The 22,970-nt window shown below is 49.9% G+C and overlaps 1 protein-coding gene across 6 annotated transcripts in view; it reads right to left on the bottom strand.

Annotated features, from left to right (window-relative positions):
- ECSCR (endothelial cell surface expressed chemotaxis and apoptosis regulator) overlaps positions 1 to 22,970 on the bottom strand; it is a 72,091-nt gene that overhangs the window by 6,438 nt on the left and 42,683 nt on the right. For 3 of the 6 annotated variants that reach the window (XM_045028568.1, XM_045028567.1, XM_045028571.1), the window contains 4 exons: positions 6,780 to 6,824; positions 3,259 to 3,300; positions 2,514 to 2,564; positions 1,610 to 1,729 (listed from right to left, as the gene is read on the bottom strand). In XM_045028568.1, coding sequence (XP_044884503.1) covers positions 1,610 to 1,729; positions 2,514 to 2,564; positions 3,259 to 3,300; positions 6,780 to 6,824 — 258 coding nt within the window. The remainder of the gene's footprint in view (positions 1 to 1,609; positions 1,730 to 2,513; positions 2,565 to 3,258; positions 3,301 to 6,779; positions 6,825 to 22,970) is intronic. The other 3 variants (XM_045028569.1, XM_045028572.1, XM_045028570.1) reach the window with 2 other exon arrangements.

Here is a 22,970-nt window from a genome sequence, read left to right as displayed (position 1 = left end):
CCCTCCACCCCAAAGAGCTTCCTGAGCGTCTGCAGTGCCACAACCCCACCCCGCCATGCTGAATGCCAAGGTTGTGAACAAATTAGTGCAGACCCTGAACACCGCAGTGTGGGAGAATGTGGTCTGAAGATGCACCAGACAATGCATGTCAGCGCAGTGGAGTCAACTATAGGGCTGCCCTTTGTTTTTTAAAGTTCCTTGGGGAAACTGACGCTTTCACTGAACCCCCAAAATTCAGCTCACAGGATAACACTGCAAGCTGGAAAAAACCCTGCAGTTGTTACTGCATTCTCTCAGACGATTTTTTTCAACCTGAATTTAACCACAAACTCTCTTCCCAGTGCTTAATTTTTGCCAGGGCTTGCTCGGGCTGAGCCTTGGCACCTCTAGCTTGGCAGTTCATAGTCCTGGCACCTCTAGCTTGGCAGTTCATAGCCCCGGCACTCTGGGCTTTCCTGCTTCTTTTATGAAAGTAAAAAAATTGCTTGCCAATAAACCATCTATGGCACGCATTAGTTTACCTGTCCAATCATCAGAGATACCGGCTGAGATGTTAAACTAAAGACTCAGTGCTCTACTCGGCGCTGGTTAGGCCCTGGCTGGAGGACTATGTCCAATTTTGGTCAGTAATGTATAAAAAGGATATAGCCAAACTGGAAAGGATCCAGAGGCAAAGGAGATGATCAGAGGGATGGAATGCAAGCCATATAAGCAAAGGCTGAAGGAAAAGAGGAGACTAAGGGGGGACATGATAGTGGTCTTCAAATACTTGAAAGGCTGCCATATAAAAGATGGAGAAAAGTCATAGCTCTCTTACCACAGAGCGCAGGACAAGAGGCAAGGGTTTCAAACTACAGCACAGCAGATTTAGATTAAATCTCAGGAAAAACTTCCTAACTGTAAAAACAGCGGGACAATGGAACAGACTGCCTCGGGAGGTCATGGGAGCTCCTTCACTGGAAGTTTTCAAAAGGAGGCTGGATAGCCATCTGTCATGGATGGTTTAGACACAACAAATCCTGCATCTTGGCAGGGGGTTAATCTAGATGACCCTTGCGGTCCCTTCTAATCCTATGGCTCTTTGATTCTATAACTCTTCTGTCTAACCCAATAGCCATACAGGGGAAAGTTGTGTGAAACTTCATGAAGAGCTTGAGAAGTTCCTACACAGCGTATGAGCCAGACTGGACGGCTCATACTCCTGTTGGTGAGCGCTTAGAGCCTGCTATTCCAAAGGGCTCAGTGCACTGGGCATGCAACAATTTGGCCTTTACCTACATAGTCTTCTTGGCATCACTTGTATAAGGAAGTACTCACTGACAATCAGGAGGATGGGTTGCACAATCTAACCCTCTGTGTATGTCTACACTGCAAGTGAAGGTGAGATTGTAGCACACTTGGCATGTAGCATAGTGTAGATATGTCAGTGTAGCAACCAGAGTGCATCTTTCTGGTGTTACCCTGCTAGCTAGATTAAAGCTAGCACCGATATGCCAACCTGTGCTACAATCACCCTTCACTTGCAGTGTAGACAGCCGGTGTGTGCAAAGTCTTAGTGTCACTACAATGAAGTGTACCGTACTGTGCTAGGAACACGGCAGGCACTTACCAACTGCAGCTGATGTTGATGCCGATTTTGATTTTCCGTCAGGTGGGCCAGACAGATGGCCTGTTGTTGTCTGCTTTGAGGGCCTAGGAGTTGGTGTAATTAAAGTCAACACATTTGAAGCTGTGGAATAAATGTTTAGAAACAGCTCAGCTAAAGGCAGTGCCCTTCCCAGGAAGTCCTCAGGCCTCCTGAGAGTTATGGATAATCTGTTAAAAAGAGCATAGCATTGAACAGCCAAGGAAACTGCTTCTAGTTCTGCTTGAGGGAACAGAGTGCCTGCAGTACTGTGACTTTAGCAGTAGCCAGAAATCTTATTATTCATGTGTGTTGAGGCGAACACAACTCTTGGGCTAGATGGCAGGAGTTCCATCTCGTATTGCACCTTTTCCTTTTTCTGAATTTTTAAAATAAAGAGGTTTTTACTGGCCTAGAAATACCCATCACCCCCACACACAATTGTTTGCTTTCCGACACATTCTGGCTTATGTGTTTCACTTCCTTTATGCTTGGATGGCTCAAGAGCAGCTACAGAAATTCACCTTTGCCATTTGCTTTGAATTTTGGGGGGTCCACTTGAACGTGACACTCTAAGCAAAACTTAGAAGGAGAAGGTAAGCACTGAAAGCAAGACCTGCACCAAAGTTAGGCACTCAGCAGGCCATAGCAGACAGGCCTCCCAAATGCAGACCCACAACTGGTCTGTTCACCTGCCTGCTAAATGGCTTCTGTTTTCACTTGGCTGAACACAAAAGCTGCCCAGCAGGCTACAACACAGGCCAGTTACTGGACATGCCAGCCAGGATGCTCCCTTCACCACTGCTCTGTGGGTTCTGCTGGCATCCAGTGCCACACGGGCTACATGTCCATAGTATCCCTCAAGCTCTTCCCCTTTGCCCAACTTTACCTGAGCTGTGGTTCTGGCCTGCAGGGACTGGCGATGGTGAGGAAATGATACCTGACACAGAAGCAAAGTGATGGAGTTAGATCCCTCACACCCCAGCAGCAGGTGTCATCCTGCTGGGCCCGAGGCAGACAGATGGGTGGATGGGAAGGGGCCTTCCACGTAGCATAGGGTTCAGAGATTGATGTGGTGAGGAGGAAGCAGCACTGAAGAGGACTTCATCCATCACCAGACCCGAGACAGGCTGATGTGGCTAGGGGCAGGTCCATACCCTAGACTGGGAGGGGGCCCAATGCCAGAGAGCGCAGAGGTCTGCTCCAGGGAGTGAGGGGAATGGGGAGCATTGGCAAGGCAGGGAGCCAGGACGGCCACCACAGAGCCACTTGTAGGCCCCGTCCCTGCCTCACAGCTTCTTCTCCTGGCTGACTCTGCTCCCAGCTAGCAGTCTTCCCCTCCACAGGCAGCCAAGCCAAGCCTCCCACCCATTGCTCCTGGGCAGACAGACTGGGGCCATGCTTCATGTCCCCATTAGGGGTCTGCTCTTTCCACTGTCCCCAGAGACCTGAGGGAGGAGAGGTTGCATTGCACAGCAGTCAGAATTGGAGAGGAAATGCAGTCCCATAGGAAAGACAGAGACACGTCAGCAGGCAGGGGGCCCTCGGGTTGTGTTGGATCTGGGCCCTATTCATTCTCAAACCACCACCGGATAGCACTGGATGTTGTAACTGGATCGAGATGCTGACTGTACCTGCTGTGACGCCGGCTGTGATTCGTGGCGTGGCTGTAGTATCTGAAATGACGTGACCAAGGTATTTTGTATAGAGTCATAACTGGAGAGTCAAGCTAACCCACTTCCCATGTTTTTCTCTGCTAATCATTTGGATTGTGTCCCCTGTCCCATCTTCTGTCTGGCCAGGCTTCAGAAGACACCTAAACCCACTTCCCAGAAGCAGCAAATAGTCAGAGGTGATGAGCTGTTTAGAGTGTGACACCTGTTGATCTTATTGTTTAAGGAGCTATATGTATATGTAGTAAGGTGTAAATTTGTAACAGGGAGAGTAATTAACCGTTGGAACAATTTATCCAGAGTCAAGGTGGATTCTCCATCATGGACAATTTTTAAATCAAGATTAGAAGTTTTTCTAAAAGATCTTCTCTGGGAATTATTTGGGGGCAGGTCTCTGGCCTGTGTGCTACAGGAGGTCAGACTAGATGGTCACAATGTTTTGCCCTTGGAATCTATATTATTTTTATTCTTTATTTAATCAAAAAGTGTGGATATGATTTCACTCAGGCTGAAATTCATTTCAGTGGTGCCTAGGTCTTGTGCCACACCTTTGCCCTGGGGTGAATTCATCCCCCAAGAACAAAGCCCACAGGTACGTATAACATAACAATATAATCAGTCAGGTTCCTAATGGTCAGGGCTGCAAGACGAGGGTATAATAGTGCTTCATTTTAGGGTAACTTTGTTTTCTGTGGGTCTCTTATTGTTCTTGTGCTGCTCCTTCGCGTGTTTCCAATGCTTGGCATTGTGCAATAATAAGCTAGTGCCCGTTGCTCTATCTTGGCGGAGAAAGGCATTTGAGCTGTTTTCTGGAGCCGAGACAACACTTAAAACACATGTTCAAGTGCTTTGTTAAATTGGGATCTTAATGCTGTTGAGCACCACCACGGGTCAGATATTTAGGGGCCTAAAGATGCAGATTGATGCTTAATGGGGTTTTCAAAAGCAGCTAGGCATCCCACGTGGTGCTTTAAAAATCTGCCCATCTCCTCAAAGTTTTCATCTCCGGACTGGACTGCAGATGCCAGAATTACCTTGGTCCCTAGTTTACATGAAATGACAACAGCGGTTTTCCAATCGCAACTTCTCAGATCCTTTCTTTCCAGTAATTCATTAAAATATAAACCTCAGGGGACAGGAATAAGCATATGAAAACCAGCACCATTTCATAGTAAAGCCCCTTGGAGGGTAGAGGAAGGAAAATATTTCCAGTATTCAGGGAAGAGCTTGCGTGTCCTTGACCAGTTCTGGCAAGGACGGGTGCCATTAACACTACTGAAATCTAATTCCCAAGCCTCTCTTTTGTGCTGTCACAATCACATTGTCCACCTCTATGATGGTGGAGCAACCATTAGAAAGAAAACACAGGGACAGTCAAGCAAGAGCTTGTCCTCCAGGAAGGATGTCCTTCAGTGGAAATCAACAGTAGTCAACACAAGCAAAAAAGAGTAACATCAAAATTCCCGCTTCCACATCTAGCCAGTCCTGCCAACTCTCATGATTTTACCATGAATCTTGTGTTATTTGGTGTTTGCCTTCAACTCCCAGCTCCTGGAATCCTGTGATTAGGGCAGGGTCTCAGCTTCCATTTCTTTTTTAAAAGTAACTTTCTAGTCATCACAGTTACAGAGAAAAGCTGAGTGCCCCCTAAAAGCTCAGAAATCAAAGGCCAGATGAATAAATCCAGAAGTTAATTATTATTAATTATTATTATTATTGTTGTGCTGCTCCTTCGCGTGTTTCCAATGCTTGGCATTGTGCAATAATAAGCTAGTGCCCGTTGCTCTATCTTGGCGGAGAAAGGCATTTGAGCTGTTTTCTGGAGCCGAGACAACACTTAAAGCACATGTTCAAGTGCTTTGTTAAATTGGGATCTTAATGCTGTTGAGCACCACCACGGGTCAACATGATCTCATGATTTTAAAGCCAATCTCATAATTCTGGGAGCCTAACCCATGATTTAGGAATACATGGAGTTGGCAATACTGAGTCCAAATTTGCAGCCACTGCTCCTAACTCGATGGTGTCTATATAAGTGACAGCAGCTTTCAGATGTGCAGCAGAAGTTCAAAACAAGGGAAACAACAGGAATTAGTCCCCAGCCAGGCAGCTCAGGGGCACCATTTTTTTTTTTTTACAGATATTGTTCCCCAGAGCACCGGTTTCCAGATACAACATTTCTGATGGTAAACAGGGAGATAACAACTGGGGAGGGGAATTTGGAGTGAGGTAGTGGGAAAACTGATTGCACCGCTGTTGAGAGAGAGCCAATGGCCTTGCAAACTTCCTTATGCACAGCACAGCCAACACCCACCAGCACTGCGTCCCCAATTCCTCCTGCATTGCACAAAGCTCATTTTAGTTTGTCCCACTTCTGGACCTGACTTGCTCTCCTTAGAGCTCCGGTTTCCCTCGCCCTTGCAGAAGGTGGTGAAGCACTGGAATGAATTACCTAGGGAGGTGGTGGAATCTCCTTTCTTAGAGGTTTTTAAGGTCAGGCTTGACAAAGCCCTGGCTGGGATGATTTAGTTGGGAATTGGTCCTGCTTTGAGCAGGGGGTTGGACTAGATGACCTCCTGAGGTCCCTTCCAACCCTGATATTCTATGATTCTATGAGATTAATTGGCTAAAAGGTCGGGTTTTCATGCGTGGAGTTTTTAAAGGTCCATAGTTTCAAAAGCGTCCGCATTAATGGGGGAAAACAACCCATTTTGTTCTACGGGTGCCTGTCTGCACTTCTCAGTGTCTAAATACTTATACAAACCTGGCTCTTAGGCCTAGACCCTTAGAAGGATTTAGGTGCCTGACTCCCATTGGTTTCCATGAAAGTTAGGCACCTAAATCCCTCTGAGGATGTGGGTCTCAGTGCTGGATTTTCAGGTAAGCCCATCACTTACAGCCAGGGCCAGGGTTTCTGACACGCTCAGCACCCTGACTGTCGCAATGGGAGCGGCTGGGCACTGTACTCCCTTGAAAGCCAGGCCCTCGGTCTGCAAACTGAGGGCCAGATTCTTCACTGTGATGCCTTCCGTGCCCCAGCACAAAGGCAGCGTAAGTAGGTGGTATCTAGGAACCTACGTGGGGGCAGGGGGATGGATCCCATCCCAACCTGGGTGTGTGGGGGCAGTTCAAGTAATGTAGCTCTTTCACAGACTCTCCAGCGCTCCAGTTGGGATCCCAATGGCTATGCCCCCATTCCTCCCCACACTCTACATGATGAGCTTGGTGGAGTTGGTGCAGAGCTCAGCTCCACCACGGGCAGGGGGTGGGAGGCGGGATGGAGGGGGAGCCAGTCCACCTCCATGTGCCTGCCCCTTGCATAGCAGAAGCACCACACTATGCTGGGGTCCTTACATTGCCCCTACAGGCAGGGGTGAATTTCATCCTAAAGCGTAATCCCAGCTGTTCTCTAAACAGTGGCTGTTCTAAGAGACACATATGAAGAGGGAGGGGCTGAGATCCTGGGATGATTTGTTTTTTACCTGCTGGGCCTCCTCTAGTGAGAGATGCAGTTATGGTCTCAGCATCTGAAAGAGAAAAAGGCAGCTTGTCAATGAAACAATGGGCTGGTATTTTCCTTGAGGCTGGCAGGGAGGGGTTTCTTTTGGCAGAGCCCCTCGGGCCATTCTGGCTCCATTTGTGACAGGTTTCTATAAATCCACCCCTAGGCACCTGGCTCTGTGTATGTGGGAAAGTCCCCGGTTTGTCTAGACAGAGAGCAGCCTCAGAGCCTGCAGGGCATTCTGTGGATCAGGTTTGGGGAAGCGGGTGCAGCTGGGAATACCTCACCCCTCCCTAGTCCCAAAGGAGGGCTTCATCCCTCATTCTCATCCCCACCCTCTGGGTTTCTGCTAGGGGAGTGAATCTAGTTCCCAGTGAGGCTCTGTAGACGGGAGGCAGTGGAGCAGCACATCCCCTACTCACCCTAGCCAATGCCCCCTTCCTCACACAAGCACTGTCTCCTTGGGTGTAAGTGAGGTTACAGCTGCTTTGCACCATCATAGCCAGGGAACTGTCTACAGCTGGAATGTCTTGCTCATGTTCAAAACCCCCAGCAGCTCAGTGGCAGAGGCAGGACTGGAACTCAGGAGTCCTACCTCCCCTTCCCTGTTCTCTAGGCACAACCTGGCCTCTCACCAGACCAGAGAAGTAGAGGATGGAGGGAGTAGTCACACAGCTTTAAAAGCAGTGACTCCTGCAGGGGAAGTGATCCTTAGGATTCTACAGCTCCAATCAATCCCATGCACAGCAGTGTCATTGCACGTAATAGAAACTGAAACAGGCACAGGCCACAGAGACTGCATCCATTGTTCCAGGTCAGTGCTTCAATACTGGGGTGAAAACTGCTTTGCAGGTGCCGAGAGACAGCACCCAGAGGTTGAATCAGCCCCATCACGACACAGGCTCCGTCCTTACTTACAGTGCAAGCCCAGAAGGTACCCTATTGTTGCTGTTCTCATGCATGTACGCGTGCGTGTGCTCATACAGAACGTATCCCAGCATGGTTGCTATCATGCACAGACAGAGCATATCCCAGGATTATTATTAAGCACTCGTGCGCACACACACACATGATACAGAAGGAATGACAATGATCCCTTACAACACTAGCGTTTTTCAGGCTTCCAGCCAAATCAATGGACGTAATTACTCTGCCAAAGTGTGGTTACAGAATGAGAACGTTGGGCCTCTCCTCCCACGCAGCTCACATGGCTGAAAGCCAGAGAGCAGCCCGACAAATGGGCGGCTGACACATTGTTCTTGTATCGTCTCTCTGCAAATCACTTTACTGACATTGTTCCACTGGTTGCAGCCAGGTGAATTGTAACAGTTCTGAGAGCATGGACTGAGTGCAGGATTCAGCGATGTGCACGCCTGTTCACTACGAACTGACCTTCCACCGTGCCCCTAAGATGTGAGGTCAGAACTAATAATAATTAACTAACAATTTTACCATGATTCCCTTCCCTGGATTCCCCGGGGTGCCTGGCCTCTCTGTATTGTCTGTTAGGTGTTTGCTGTTCCATTCACACTCCAGCTTTTGGACACCTGTGCTTACATGAGAATCTCTGCTTTTATTTGACAAAAAAATAAAAAAATTCTAGCTCTCCTAGTTGTGGAGAGATGCTAGAAAATGAGACCTGAATGTACCCCAGAGCAGTGGTGGGCAACCTGCCGCCCACGGGCCAAACACAGCCTGTCAGAGCCACTGGGAGCTGTGGGCGGCCATGCAAATGTAAACAAACTGTCTAGTGGCCCGCCAGCGGACTGGCCTGTATGGATATCACTTCCATTGCTCCCTTTCATGAGCTACTTGTGGGAGATCAGCGTCTGCTGGGCTACTGCTCCCTTCCCATGCAGGTGGGCGAGGGGTATGCTGGTGGGGAAGGGGGCTGACCAGAACTTTGACTCCACTCCTACCCCCAGTGGCTGGCCAGAAAGTTGTGCTGCTGTGGAGGGGATATTAATCTGCGGCTGGCATAGGCAGGGCCAGAATAATGGGTAAGCAAACTAGGCACATGGCTATGGCCCAAATTCAGAAGGGATGCCTATATTTTTAAAATGTATTTATTTTATTTAACTGATGCAGATTTGAAGGCAAATTGAAAGACCCTCACTCCCCTGCATGAATGGCATTGTGACCTTGTAACGCTGCTCAAATGTGGGCCTTTCAGTTCACGTGCAAATCGGCACCAGTGGATGAGTGGGCAGATAATTCTTACTCACAGCTGAGACTCGCTTTGCCTTTCCCAACCCCGCCAGGGAGAGAGGAGGGGGCTGGGTAAAGAAACCACTTCCTCCTCCAACCAGATAGGGGCCCAGGTGTGTATGTCCGCCTAGGGCACAGCGATGGGTTAATCCAGCCCTGGGTATAGGGCTAATTTAGATCACTTCTCTCCGCGGGCAAGGGGAGAACCAGATAGTGAGGTCCAAGCCTCCAAAACGATTTCGCTGGCCTGTCTGGAAGGGATTGGGTGGTCTTAATTATTCAGTGATGACAATGGGTCAAATTTTCAGAAGGGCCTAAATCCCATTTTTAAATAGAATGTAGGCACATAGGGCCAGATTTTAAAGGTATTTAGGTCTGCCCCTAGGGCCTAAATGCCATTGACTTTGGGCAATCACACCCTGGCCCTGCTGAACCCAAGGTTCTGGGGCTTTCATAGTTTCCAAGGCCAGAAGGGACCATCTGTCTGACCTCATATATAGCACAGGCCCAAGAACTTCCCTGAACGGGTTCCTGGTTGACCCAGAGCAGATCTTTTAGAAAAACATCCACCATGACCCTTGGTAAGTTGTTCCAATGGTTAATTACCCTCACTGTTCAAAATTTACACTGTATTTCCAGTCTGAATTTCTCTAGCTTCAACTTCCAGCCATTGGATTGTGCTTGTGTGGCCTCAGGTGCATATTTTTCAGATGGAAGACCCTCAGCTAGAAGGTTTTTTCCAAAGCCATTTTAAAAGTATCCCAGCCAGATGAGGAGATTAACAGCACATACAATTCTATGAATAAATATTAAGCCATAGGTTTCTTTCCAGCTAAAGTTTCTCCCAACAAACACCCTTACCTGGAAAATGCTCCCTTGCTTTTCTGTTCCGTGGTGGCAAAACAATTGAAACAATTTGCATCAAATCTCAATGGAAGTTAGTCTGCACTGACAACAGCTGCTGGGCCACAATCCCTCCCACACCTCTTAACAGGCATTGATGTGATATTAATGCCCTAAACATCAGGGTTTGTAAATATCCTACCTGAACAATACTCTGCTGCAACTGTACCACAGAAATTTCCCCAAAAGCAAATAGCTCTTCTTTCCCCAAACTATCACTTTTCCAAACCGAAGGCACCATCCTGTCACCCTGCCTAGACGACTAACTGCCTGTAACATCACATTTTCTTTTTTAGATTAAGCCATATATTTTAGAGCACGCGTATCACTCTAAGCACCTGAAATTTCTACAATAGCTATTGTTTATGCTTGGTAACTTCCAGACAGCTTAGCTGGGGCTTAATGCACTTTTAAGAGAATTGGCATCTGGGTCGGCAATTGATGTATACAGTTTTCAGCCAGTTGAATAGAAGCCCTAAAGCAGCTAAGCCCGGAAATTGGACATGTGGGAATGAGGGAGGGAAGGGGGAGAGGAGAAAGCTGCCTCCTGGCAAATAAAGGAAAGGGGAAGGTGACTGCAACTGCTTTGGCCACCCCAACCCACTAGATCCTAGTGAGGGTTGTGTTGTGTTGCTGCTCAGTACAGCTAGAGGGAGCTAGTTCTTCAGTACAGTGCACCATCAATGTGCTAGCTCCAGTTAAAGGAAGGTCAACAAAAGCCTTGAGGGTTTCTGGAGATCTTTGTAAACTTGAGCCTGCAGAACACCAGTGAGACTGAGCTAGCCAGGCTCCTGGCCTCACTTAGGAGCTGGCCCTTTAAAGCAGGAAAGACAGAATGGGATTTTTCATCCAGTCAGCTGACCTGTTGAGCAGTGGGCTGATCAGCTCTACTGCGGGGGTTGGACTAGATGACCTCCTGAGGTCCCTTCCAACCCTGAGATTCTATGATTCATGAGATTCTATGATACCTGATGGAAATACCATGCACTCAGAAAGGCAGTCATGATGAGGCTGTGGTCTGCCAGGGGGAGGGCAGAGATCCATCCAGCTACTCCTGCACTGAGCCCAATAACTTGTGTTTGAGTAAAGCATCTCCTGCAGTAAGGCAGCCTGTCTTGTTGAGAAGTCTTTGAGATGGAGAATCTGCCCCTTCCCTTGGTAGTTTGTTCCAGTGGTTAAATCAACTTCACATTAAAAATGTGCAGGGCCTGATTAATCTTTTGTGGGCTCTGGTGCCTGAATCGTGGCCTCGCCCCCAAAGGCCCCACCCACGCTCCGCTCAGATGCCCCACTTTTGCTCAGCTTCTTCCCCCCGAAGCCACGCCCACGCTGTGCCCTGAGGCCCTGCCCCTGCTTGGTGTCTTCCCCAAGGCCCCGCCCATGCTCAGCCTCTTCATCTCGAGGCCCCGCCCACCGCTCACGCAGGTGAGAGGGGAAGGAAAGGAGCAAGCGGTGGGCGGGGCCTCGGGGGAAGAGGCTGAGTGGGGGCAGGGTCTCGGGGCAGTGTGCAGGCGTAGCAGGGACACGAGCCGGGTGCCAGGGCACCATTGTAAGCCTGGCACAGAAAATGTGTGCTTTATTTCTAATTTGAATTTGCTTTTTATGTCCCAACTTCGCTTGTTCTGCCTTTCTCCCCTGGATTAAAGAGCCCTTTAGTACCCAGTATTCTCTCCTGGGGAAGGTATTTACACACTAATCAAGTCACACCTACAGCTATGTCTACACTGGAGCGAAGGTTTAATTTCCATCTCGAGTGGACGTACCCCAAGATAGACAACTAAACCCAGAGCCAGGGAAGCAATGAAAGGCAGCCCAAACGACGGCGCGGGAGTGGAGACGCAAAGGGTGTGTTTAAAGGAAATGCCAAGCGTCAAGGCTCACTGCTGACAGGCTTCCAAGTGGTGAATCCTTGTGCGGGGAGGGGAATGATGCTGACAAAGAATGTGCGTGTTGTATGCTGCGGGGGGCGGGGCGGAGTGACTCGGGTCATAGAAGAATATGTTGTATGTGTCTGGAGAGTGCCCATCAATCACACCACAGGTCCCAATCCCCGAAAACAGCCCTTAGGCACGGCTGAAATACAAATAAGTAACAATAACAGACAGGTTGCCTCCAGCAGGGCTGGAATTACAATAAATATCAGAGCAACGCAAATGACTTGCCACTGAATTTAAGTGCTGCCCAATTACCGTTTTCTTGAGGCTGGAGTGATTTACAGTTAGATCCTGCAGTTTTAGGTGCGGGGTGGGAGGCTGCTGAGTGATTCATGATGGGAAATACTGCAGTTTCTGGCCCTGCTGGAACAGGAAAGTCCTGATAACACTGATTCAGGCTCCCCATAGGGCTACAGGGACATGTCACCTCCCTCATTCATGAAGAACTTTTTTTCCCCAGAGGAAGGAGAATTTGGGATTCTATTTGTGGTATTTCTTCTTTAACCTTATTTTATATAGAGAGAGCCACACGTACATTAAAACAATAATGTGATGGGTTTTAGAGATTCCTGGTCGGTTTTTATTTTTGGAACTTCAGATGTTTCAAGAGTTTTTACTCGCAGGTGTATTTCCCAGCTGCTCTGATGCAGCATAAAGAGAGGCACTTGATTTCTTTAAGAAGGTTACAGTCAGCGGCAGGAACTTAATCAACAGCTGTGGTTCGTCTTCTCTGGTACCAGGGGCCTGATCTTTCCCTTGACTTCACTGGGCTTTGAATCAGGCTCCAGAAGGACTCTGCTCAGTGACACGTGCTAGCAGATTGTTGGATTCCTCATGGGGGGGGGGAGGAATTCATGTCATCCATAAAAAGACTCGGATTTGGGCTTTATGAGGGCAAAGTGCATGGGGTTGGAGGGAGAGAACTCCATCCCACCAACGCAGGAGGGCTGTGTAACACCCTGTGCCTTGGAATCACACGTTGAGGGTGTTATGCCACTGGAGTCACATAAGTAGCCCCCTCCTGGCCTGACTCTTGCCTGTTTGGGAGTGGAGTGAAATCCTTCCTTTCTGAACATGCAGAGAGCTCCCACATTCCCCTGCTACTCTGCTCTGTAAATGGTAAATACAGGACCTCTGTGACCTTCTAGCAGCCCTCTGCCCCGAGATCCATGCCCCCTTTGTTTTTTATGAGGTACACAATACATGCTTCCAGAAAAGAGAGTGGAATCATTATCATCATCATCATAATACTTTGACCTCTCATCTCAGACTTTCAAAGCACTTTAGCCAAGATTTTCCTAATTACGAGCCTACATTTAGGCTTCTAAATTAATTATTTAGCCACTTAAGTGACCCAATTTTCAAAAATGCTGATATGCACTCGTGGGTGAAACACAGCAGCTGCTAAACAGCCCACAGCAACAGTAAAGAACAGTTTATGATGGTAATGAAGGAAAATCCTATATCTCATTGAAGCTGCAGGTGGAGATTCTGCTAGGTAGAATTTAATCTGATGGGTGGAATCCTGTATATAATTTTTGTAGTTACTAGCTGTGACAGATATTGAAACCACATGCAGGATCTTAAACTTTGGGGACCATATTGTTTTAAGTTTATATATCATTAAGGGCCACGGATTGTATGCAACTCCAGGGTGGTTGAACACTGGAATAAATTGCCTAGGGAGGTTGTGGAATCTCCATCACTGGAGATTTTTAAGAGCAGGTTAGACAAACACTTGTCAGTCTAGATCAGTGGTTCTCACTTTTTTTTCCCGTGGACCACTTGAAAATTGCTGAGGGTCTCGGCAGACCAAATGTTGCTTGTACCGTTAGCTAACTATTTTAACACGCTTTGGATAAAAGCACTATATACAAAAAAATGATAAATTAACTTTTTGTTCTACAAATAAGAAGCGGGGGGGTCTCTCCCCCACACAACAGCCCCTGAGCTGGGGCTGGGAAGGAGGGAGGTCTCTCCCTGGCAGCCACAGCCCTGGAGCTGGGGAAAGTCACCTCTTTCTCTGGCCGCCGCAGCCCAGCATGTCCCAAATTCCCCCTCAACCCCTCTTCTCACCCCATTGCCCCCTCCCACCTACCCCTTATTCCCCCAAGGTCACCACCTCACCTTACATGTGCATCTTCTCCAGGGTCCAGGCACCTAATTAGTGGAGCCACGCCTGAACAGCTCCATTAATTAGGTGGGTGGCCCTTCATTTTCTTGTGTGCAGCTGCCCAGGCACGCACCTTAGAGAGAACCATCCGTGGACCACCTGAATGGAGCTCGCGGACCACTGGTGGTCCATGGACCACAGTTTGAGAACCTCTGGTCTAGCTAATACTTAGTCCTGCCATGAGTGCAGGGAACTGGACTACATGACCTCTCAAGGTCCCTTCTAGTCCTATGATTCTATGGGGAGGAGCGCTACCACAGCTCCTCCAGGCATTAAACACAATGGGAGCCGACTGCGGGAATCACTCAGGCTGCAAACAACTCCAGAGAAGTACAGTCAGCTGGGGGACTTGCAGAGACTAGTTCACTAGTTCAGAGACCAGCAGACAAAGAATCTTTTCTTTAAACAGCCTGAGTTTAAACTGATCCAGGGACTTCTTTTTGATCCAGCAAACGGACACACCCACCTGGCCAAGGATTAACCCAACCCTTGAAGAAAAGGCTGGGTGACCTCTGGTAAGATTTGAGTATGCGTATAGGAACCTTGGTTGTTTTTATGGGTGTTCTTTGTAATGCTTTCACCCAAATATGACTATTCTTAGGCTTTGTGAAGGCTGGCAGGTAACTGGTATACACCATTGTAGCCCCTGGAGAAATGTTACCCACAGATGCTGGAACCCGCTCAGACCTAATGGGGAAAATCACAGTGACATGCAGAGGGACTGCTAGTCTAAACCCCCAGGCTGGAGACAGAGACCCACAGGTCTCTGGCCGAGAAGTGACGATTAGGAAGCCTGAAACTTTAAGTGGGTGACCTCGAGAAAAACTGGGGTGGGGCTGGGGGTTTCAAAGGTGCAGTTAACCCTGAAAGTGTGACACTATTTATCCATCTCTACTTAATGTACATAGACATGTCTTATCATTCAGCATCATGACCATGGCCCTTGTGTTTATTATCCTTGATTATTTATATTACACTAGTAACTATAGGCCTCTGTGAAGATCCGGGCCCCATTGTGCTACTTAGGTGTCCATAAGATGGGTGCACAATTGGTTGGACAACTGTACTCAGAGAGTAGTTATCCGTGGTTCACATTCAAGCTGGAAGGGCATATCGCATAGGATCCTGCAGGGATCTGTCCTGAGAGCGGTTCTATTAAATATCTTCGTCAGTGATTTGGCTAATGGCATGGAGAGCACATTTATAAAATTTGTGGATGACACCAAGCTGGGAGGGGTCACTAGCACTTTGGAAGACAGGAGTAGAATTCAAAATGATCTTGATAAACTGGAGAAATGGTCTGAAATAATAGGATGTAATTAAATAAGGGCAAATACAAAGTACTACGCTTAGGAAGGAATGATCAATTGCACAAATAGGTCATTGCCCATTTTGTAAGTTCCTGCTAAGGTGCACACCTGGGCAGCTGTGCAGGAGGCCATCAAGGGCCGTGCACTTACCTCCCGCCAGCTCCGGGGCTGCGGCATGGCAGGGAGAGAGGAGGACCCCCCAGTCTCAGAGCTGCTGCGGCAGGGAGAGGCACCTCTCCCTCCCAATCCCAGAGCTGCTGCGGCAGGGAGAGGCGCCTCTCCCTCCCAATCCCAGAGCTGCTGCGGCAGGGAGAGGCGCCTCTCCCTCCCAATCCCAGAGCTGCTGCGGCAGGGAGAGGCGCCTCTCCCCCAGTCCAGGTGCTGCTGTGGGGAGAGAGGGCTGAGGGGAGTCCTCTCTCCCCACTGCAGCTCCAGGGCAGCCTGAACCCCAACCCCCCAGCCCCACCCCAGAGCCTGCACCCCCAGCTGGAACCCTCACCCCCCCACACACGTTAACCCTCTGCCCCAGCCCTGAAACCCCTCCCACACTCCGAACCCCTCGGCCCCATCCCTGCCACACATCCTCTCCATATTGGTGCACATAATAAAATTTATTCTGCACATGGATGGGAAAAATTAGAGGAAACATTGGCAATGACTGCCTAGGAAGGAGTACTGCAGAAAGATCTGGGGGTTCTAGTGGATCACAAACTAAATAGGAGTCAACAATGTAATAGTGTTGTCCAAAAAAAAAAAAAAAAGCAAGCATCCTTCTGGGATGTATTAGCAGGAATGTTGCAAATAAGACACGAGAAGTAATTCTTCCCTCTACTCAGCACTCTTAAGTCCTCAGCTGGAGTACTATGTCCAGTTCTGGGCACCATACTGTGGAAAGATGTGGACAAATTGGGGAAAGTCCACAGGACAACAACAAAAAATGATTAAAGGTTCCAATCAAGAGCTTTAATCACAACTCCATGCTCCTAGCAGAGGGCTGGTTCTCATCTGTTCACTACTCACTGGATTTGCTTTCTAGCTGCTTGTGCTGGAGACGGATCAGTGTTCTATGGAAAGTCAATTAAAAACCATTTGACTCTTTAAAAATAATAAAAAAAGGCAGCAAGCTGAAAGCCAAACAATGCGAGGAAGTGGCGTGTGTGGGACGGGACGGCCACGTTACGGTATTTGTCAAATCCTGTTTACTAATTCCATTGAGTCAAGCTGCTAGCAATGCATGAGGGGCATGTGCTTCCCTCCAGCGCCCTCCTGAAGGCTGGGCCTAGGAGAGCTGCCTCCTGCATTTGTCTGCCCCCACGCCAACATTCCTCATCATCGTCAGCTGTCAAAGTGAAACAGATCTGTTCTGTGAAGCCGTGTCCTCAGAATAGGTCCCTGGCTGCTGCCAGGAGATCCCCCACCCAGCTGGCGCTTCCAGTTTCCTAAGCACACCTCTGTTTGGAAAACAGTGGTGTGTTTGCTCTGGGTTCCCATGGCAGCGGTGCTCTCGGCCTCTCTGCTGTGTGGCTGCTTGGGTCTGTCTGGCTTGGCCTGGGGAAGGATCTGCTGCTTGCCATGCTTGAGTGAAATAGGCTGAGAAAAACCTTCTGTTCAGGCTGGGACCAGAAACCCACAGCAGGCTCCCAGCCCAGCTAGCTGATGGCTATTGTCTAATCCAAGCATTGTCCACGAACAGAGCTATCGTGCGGGTTCTGACACTCTTCACTCCAAAAATGGTGCATTTCTAGCTAATAAAATTACAGGATTGTCACCTGTCTGTGTGTCACTCTGAAGTCTGGACTGTCTGTTGATTCAGGGTGAAGCCATGGAACAGCTACAAGCACGGCTGAAAGCACTCTTTGTTCAGAATATCCCAGGGTCAATCACTGGGATTTCACAGTCTGGTATGGTCCAGTTTTTAAGTTCTCAGCCATTTTGACTTTATGAATTACACCTGTGCGGTGTACAGTTGCAGCAATGCATGTATCTAGGCTGTGCCAAGAGTCCTAGATCCTTGTGATATTAGAGGTTCTCAACCAATCACCCACCTTACTCTACAACTAATTTTCATGCAACAGTTTCATTGGTTGTATGAGGGAGACTGTACACATGGTGGATTACTTGGCTCAGCTGCTACACCAGTGCAACAATACAGGCTTCCAACTATTATTTTGTACGAAACTTTCTCTTTGTACTGCACTTTTACATTTCAAAGGAGTTTGCTGGCATCAGGGCTGGCTGCCATTTTGTTCTCAGAGCTGCTGCAGCATGTTACAGAGGAAACATACACTGTGCTCTCTCTTGGAGACTTGCCTTTGTTTTTTTCTCATTTTATTCTGGCTGGCTCAGCATTAACACCCACCTTTAGGGCTTGGATTTGGGCAGAGAGATGGTGGGGGGGTGGATTTTTCTAATTCCAATTCCTTTCCCCTTTGTTTCTTGAGCATCCTGTTTTTCCTGGCCAAAGCTGAAGGAGGAAGGGAAAGTACCTGATGAAGCAGGCCTATCTGAACTCATCCATTTCACTCCCTGGGGAGTTGTGTAAACACCTTCACCAGCTTCCATCTGAGAGCAGTCTCCTCTGCCTGCACTAAGGAATGTGCCTGGACGTAGCTGTGCTGTGGTCCCTCACAAAGGGATTAGGCAAGGCGGGGGGAAGGGGGAGAAGGCAGAGGACAAATTCAGTCATCCAGGTTCCTGTTCCACATCACTGAGACAAAGGATTCACTGTCACCTTCCCCAGCCTCACCTTACAGCTGCTGCTGGGGTGGGGGCAGTGGTGAGCTGGAGTCGGTTTCCACCGGTTCACAAGAACCGGTTGTTAAATTTAGAAGCCGGTGCAGAACCGGCTGTTAAAGGGGCAGGCAGACAAACAACTCCGGTCCGCGGGCCACATCTGGCCCGCAGGACTGTCCTGTCTCCGGCCTGCCAGAGCTCCCAGCTGGGGAGGCTCCCCCAGCCCCTCCCTCGCTTCCTTCCCCACCTCACAGAGCCACAGCACACCGAGCCGCTGGCGCCAGCACTCTGCGCAGCTCTGCAGCTCCTGCCGCTTTGAGCGGCATGGTAAGGCGGGGGGCTGCGAGCTCCAGCGGGCCACGCGGCATCCTTACATGCTGCCCTGAGCAGCATGGGAAGGGGGCCAGGCCAGGGCTGGGAGGAAGGGTTGGATAAGGCAGAAGCCGGGCAGGGAGTGGTTGGAGGAGGCAGAGGTTCTGGGGGGGCAGTCGGGGGATGGGGGGGTTCAGGTAGGCATGAGTTCCAGGAGTCTATCGGGGTGGTGGTGGATGGGGTCGAGGCAGTCAGGGGACAGGGAGCAGGGCGAGTTGGGTAGGGGGTGGGTTCCTGGGGGGCAGTTATGGTGGGGGGTCTCGGGAGGGGGTGGTCAGGGGACAAGGAGCGGGGGGGTTGATGGGTTGAGGGTTCTGAGGGGGGCAGCCAGGGGAGTGGGATGGGGGGGGGACAGGCTGATTTGGGAGGCACAGCCTTCCCTACCTGGCCCCGATACAATTTTGCAACCCCGATGTGCAGGGCCAGCTTTCAGGAGTGCGGGGCCTGATTCAAACAGTTTAGACGGGGCCCCAGCAGGGATGACTTAAAAAAAACACGTACAAAAACACGTGGGTCTTGTATCATAGAATCATAGAATCTCAGGGTTGGAAGGGACCTCAGGAGGTCATCTAGTCCAACCCCCTTGTAGTCACCGGGTGATGCGCCGAGTCTTTGGTGGCGGGTCCTTCACTCGCTCCAGGTCTTCGGCGGCACTGAGCGACCTGCCGCCAAAGTGCCGCCGAAGACCCGGTAGGGAACTGGTTGTTAAGATTTTGGCAGCTCATCACTGAGTCGGGGCACAAGACACAGCGCTCCTACTGTTCAGGCTGGCTGGTCTGCAAGGCTTCTGGGCCGCTTTGCTTCCTGGTGCTTGGCCTGCCCGGGGAGTACTGTGAATGGTCTGCCCATGAGAAGCCAAGTGTCATAGATTCATAGATTCTAGGACTGGAAGGGACCTCGAGAGGTCATCGAGTCCAGTCCCCTGCCCTCATGGCAGGACCAAATACTGTCTAGACCATCCCTGATAGACATTTATCTAACCTACTCAGCGCACGGGTGGCTCATACAGAGTCTCACCCAGCTCTCTAACCCCAAAGTTCAATCCAGGCCTTTCAGGTACTGTCCAGAGGTGCCTTTGCCAGCCAGCACCCTCTCACCACAGTGAACATCATCACAGTGATTCTGCCTCAGTTTCCCCCAGCCCACCAACAATCATTTGTCTCTATGCTGGAGGAGATTCCTCTTATGACTGCAGCCAGGTTGTTTATAGTGTCTCCCCTTCCGAGGCAATAATGAGTCTGATACACTAGGAGCCCAATAATCTCAGGTCCCTGCAGAGTCCTGACCCCTTTGCTCCTCTGGATTTTACTGTCCCCTTTGCTGGAGGGTGGGGTGGTTGGCAAGGGGGCTGGCAAGGGAGGCCCCCTCTCAGTTTCCAGCCCCAGGACCCTACACTAAGCAGCTGGGACCAGCTCCTCACAATCCATTGCTGCCACTCACCTCCCCTCTAGCGTAGGCCTGTTGCAGACTCACATTCTCTGATTCTTCCTTGGGGTGGGGGTTTGACTTCCTGCCAGGCTGTTGCCAAGGACAGCTCCTTTCAGTACCCCTGAGTCTCTGGCAGCCTCCCCTCTCCTCTGAGCTGCAGCCTCTTATCCCCCAGCTGTTGCTGGCCCAGCAATTAGTCGCAGCTGAGGAGATGGCTAACCTGCCTGTTAACCCCTTAGTCCCTGTGGTAGGATGGGTCTGTAACCCCCTGACAGATGCTTGGGCTAAACATTCCAGTTGCTAGGCATGTAATTCATAGCCATTAGATTTAGGGCCACACAACCTTGAGAAAGTGATCTACGATTTCTCCTGTTGCTTGAGGACCTTTGCTCCTGTGGACATCACTCTGGTAGCAGCCAGTTCTGTGCCCCAGTCCACATCTCTAGCACATGTGCAATGGTAGAGTCCCAGGGCTCTGCAGGCCACGCTTGTTTCTTGTCAAGATGGGCCTGGACCAGTCCCCCAGTCTGCAAACCCCCAGACTCTGGGAAATCTTGGATGGGAATTCTTGCTGTGACATTCCATGCCTCTTCCTTCACTGCTACTGGGTCAGGGTGTCCCAGTCACTCGACTGCCCCACACAGCTGCTGGGTCTAATCCAAAAATAAACTATTCACCAGATCATCAGTGTAAAGACAGAAGCCCTCTAAATGCAGGAGCTGAGCAGTGCATCAAACCTTACAACTAGCCACGTGGCTGCCCGGCGAGTTATAGGGCTGGAGGCCAGGTGCCCAAGTGCTTGAAAAGTGTGGTCATCTCACAACTACCAAAGATGCAGTCTGGTGTACCAAACACCCACAACCTTTCTAGGCTAGAGACATAGACAGAGATGCAGATGGACCTGGAAAGGCCATGTGCTCTCCCTCGGTCAAAGCACTGTCTAGCTAGAGGGAACAATCCTGCACTGGAGATGAGATCTAAGAGATCCCTGCCACTCTTGTGTTCTCGGCTCCGATCCCTGAATGTCACCATGTTGTCCTTGACCTTGAACCCTCCCACAGGCATGTGGTGCTCAGACACTAGGCTGGATTTAACCCCTCTGTCAAGCCATATGTCGTGTGCCCTTAGTGCACACCCAACAGGTTATTACCAGCAAGGCTACAGCCAGGACCTTCCTACCTCATAAGCAGCAGCTCTACCACGCGAGCCAAAGAGGGGGAGTTCATCTCACCAAGACAGCAGCAGCCGAGCTAAGCTTGTCCCAGCCAGTCTCTTGCGTGGTTTATAGCCATCAAATCTTAGAGGTTGGACCACCTGGCCCTGAGGATAAGCCTCAGCAGTGATGCCTCTTGCTTATGGTGTGTACAGGTCCTTCTGCCAGCTCCGGGCTTGGGGTTGCAGCAAAAATCCACTTTCAAAGCAGAGACGTGCTGGTGTTTGGTTACTGGAACGATTTCCCTTAAGGACACCTGCTGCTGACTCAGCTACTGTGACACAACATGGTTCCCGGATGCACAGCCTACAGGACATTGCTAACAGTTTTGAGAAGCTCCCTGGAAAGTCCTCTGGGGAACTTGAAGCATGTATCGTAATGATGCGTGGGCGGGAGCTACACTACTTCAGGAAAATTTGCTTAGTGAGCAAACTTTTTGGAAGGTGGTTCTCTTGAGATCCTCCTGTTTTTCACCCTCCCCATTCCTCTTACATGTCAGACTGGCTTGGCTTTTTTGGTCAAGGAGTGGAGAAGGAGGATCTTGCTGGGTTGGTCAAAGAGGGTGGCTGTAAGGGCTGGGTTGTGGACAGCCAGACATAGTGGTTGGAGCTGGCGTCCACAGTCAGCTGGGTCAGGATACTGGGAGGTCAGAAGCCAAAGAGAGACTGGAGACAGAACTACAAGTTGGTAACCAGAGTCAAACTGAATTGGGATACCAGGGAGTCAGAGGCAGGAGACAAACCAGAGATCAGACCCACAAGTCAGAGGTTTGGAGCCATGCCAGGTCAGGATGCCAGGAAGTTAAGCCAGGGGAGCAGGAGGCACAAGGTACACAGTCCAGAGCAGGGTGGATCCAGTTGTTCCAACAGCTTTCCATTCCTGTTGCTGGCTTAAGTAGGGCCAGCGGTCAATCGACTGCTCTGGGACTCTGCCGAGGGGGCATCGGGGTGGAGCCTCAAACTGGGGCTGGGCTTCGTGGGTCCTGGGTCAGCAGTTGTCAGGCTGCTCCTGTGGACCAGCGTTCGAGGCCTGTGGGTCATGATGGTGGCCAGGGAATAACCCCGGGAGCTCCCACCCAGGGAGGCAGAGAAGGCCTCTGCAGCAGCTTTGGAGAGCAAGAGCTAGGATCTGAACGTGGTCCCCCTTGGCAGTGCAGTGAGCTAAGACAACTGCCACTGGGAGACTATACTATGAGCTGGACTGTGATTCCCCTGGCGCATACACAGACATATTCGCACGAGCTCTCAGTGTTCCAGCCAGTGTAGCCCCTAGATTTACCACCTTCGAAATGCACCCACCCGCAAGTCAGGTCCGCCATAACCCCAACCACAAGGCAACTCTGTGACCCCTGGCCCTTCAACAGCCACTTATAGAATCTAGCGAGATCACAGATATAGACGAGACTGCTAACATTGCATGTCTCCTCACTCTCATGTGACTCAAACCCTCTCACACACACCCACGCCATGCACTTGTGTGTTGGTGGGCAGCCAGCTGCTGTATTTTCAACAGTTAAGTTATCGCTTAAACTGTGGAAGTGGGAACACTGCAGCACCTTTCGCTGGACATAGACACTTTGAACATTCGATACCCCAGTGCATTGTGATAATAATGCAAATCTCTAGACCCACATAAAGGAAAACCTGGCAGATAAAATTATTTTTCTGGTAACTGGCAAATCCCTAAAAAAACCAGCCAGGCTGTTCAAATACCTACCAGCCACGTGGTAACCATACTTGCTGCGGTAGCTAGGGTGGCAGGAGCGGAGGCATGACTGAGCCATGCCAGGTACAAATGTGGTAAAACCAGTGGGTACCTACTTGGCATGGCTCAGTTGTGCCTCCGCTGCCACTACCCATGCTACCAAGGCTACACTGCTATTTATACCCATGCTAGC

Source organism: Mauremys mutica, chromosome 8 (genome assembly GCF_020497125.1).
Source record: "Mauremys mutica isolate MM-2020 ecotype Southern chromosome 8, ASM2049712v1, whole genome shotgun sequence".
Taxonomy (NCBI): domain Eukaryota; kingdom Metazoa; phylum Chordata; order Testudines; family Geoemydidae; genus Mauremys; species Mauremys mutica.
This window is presented reverse-complemented; position numbering and strand designations above follow the sequence as displayed.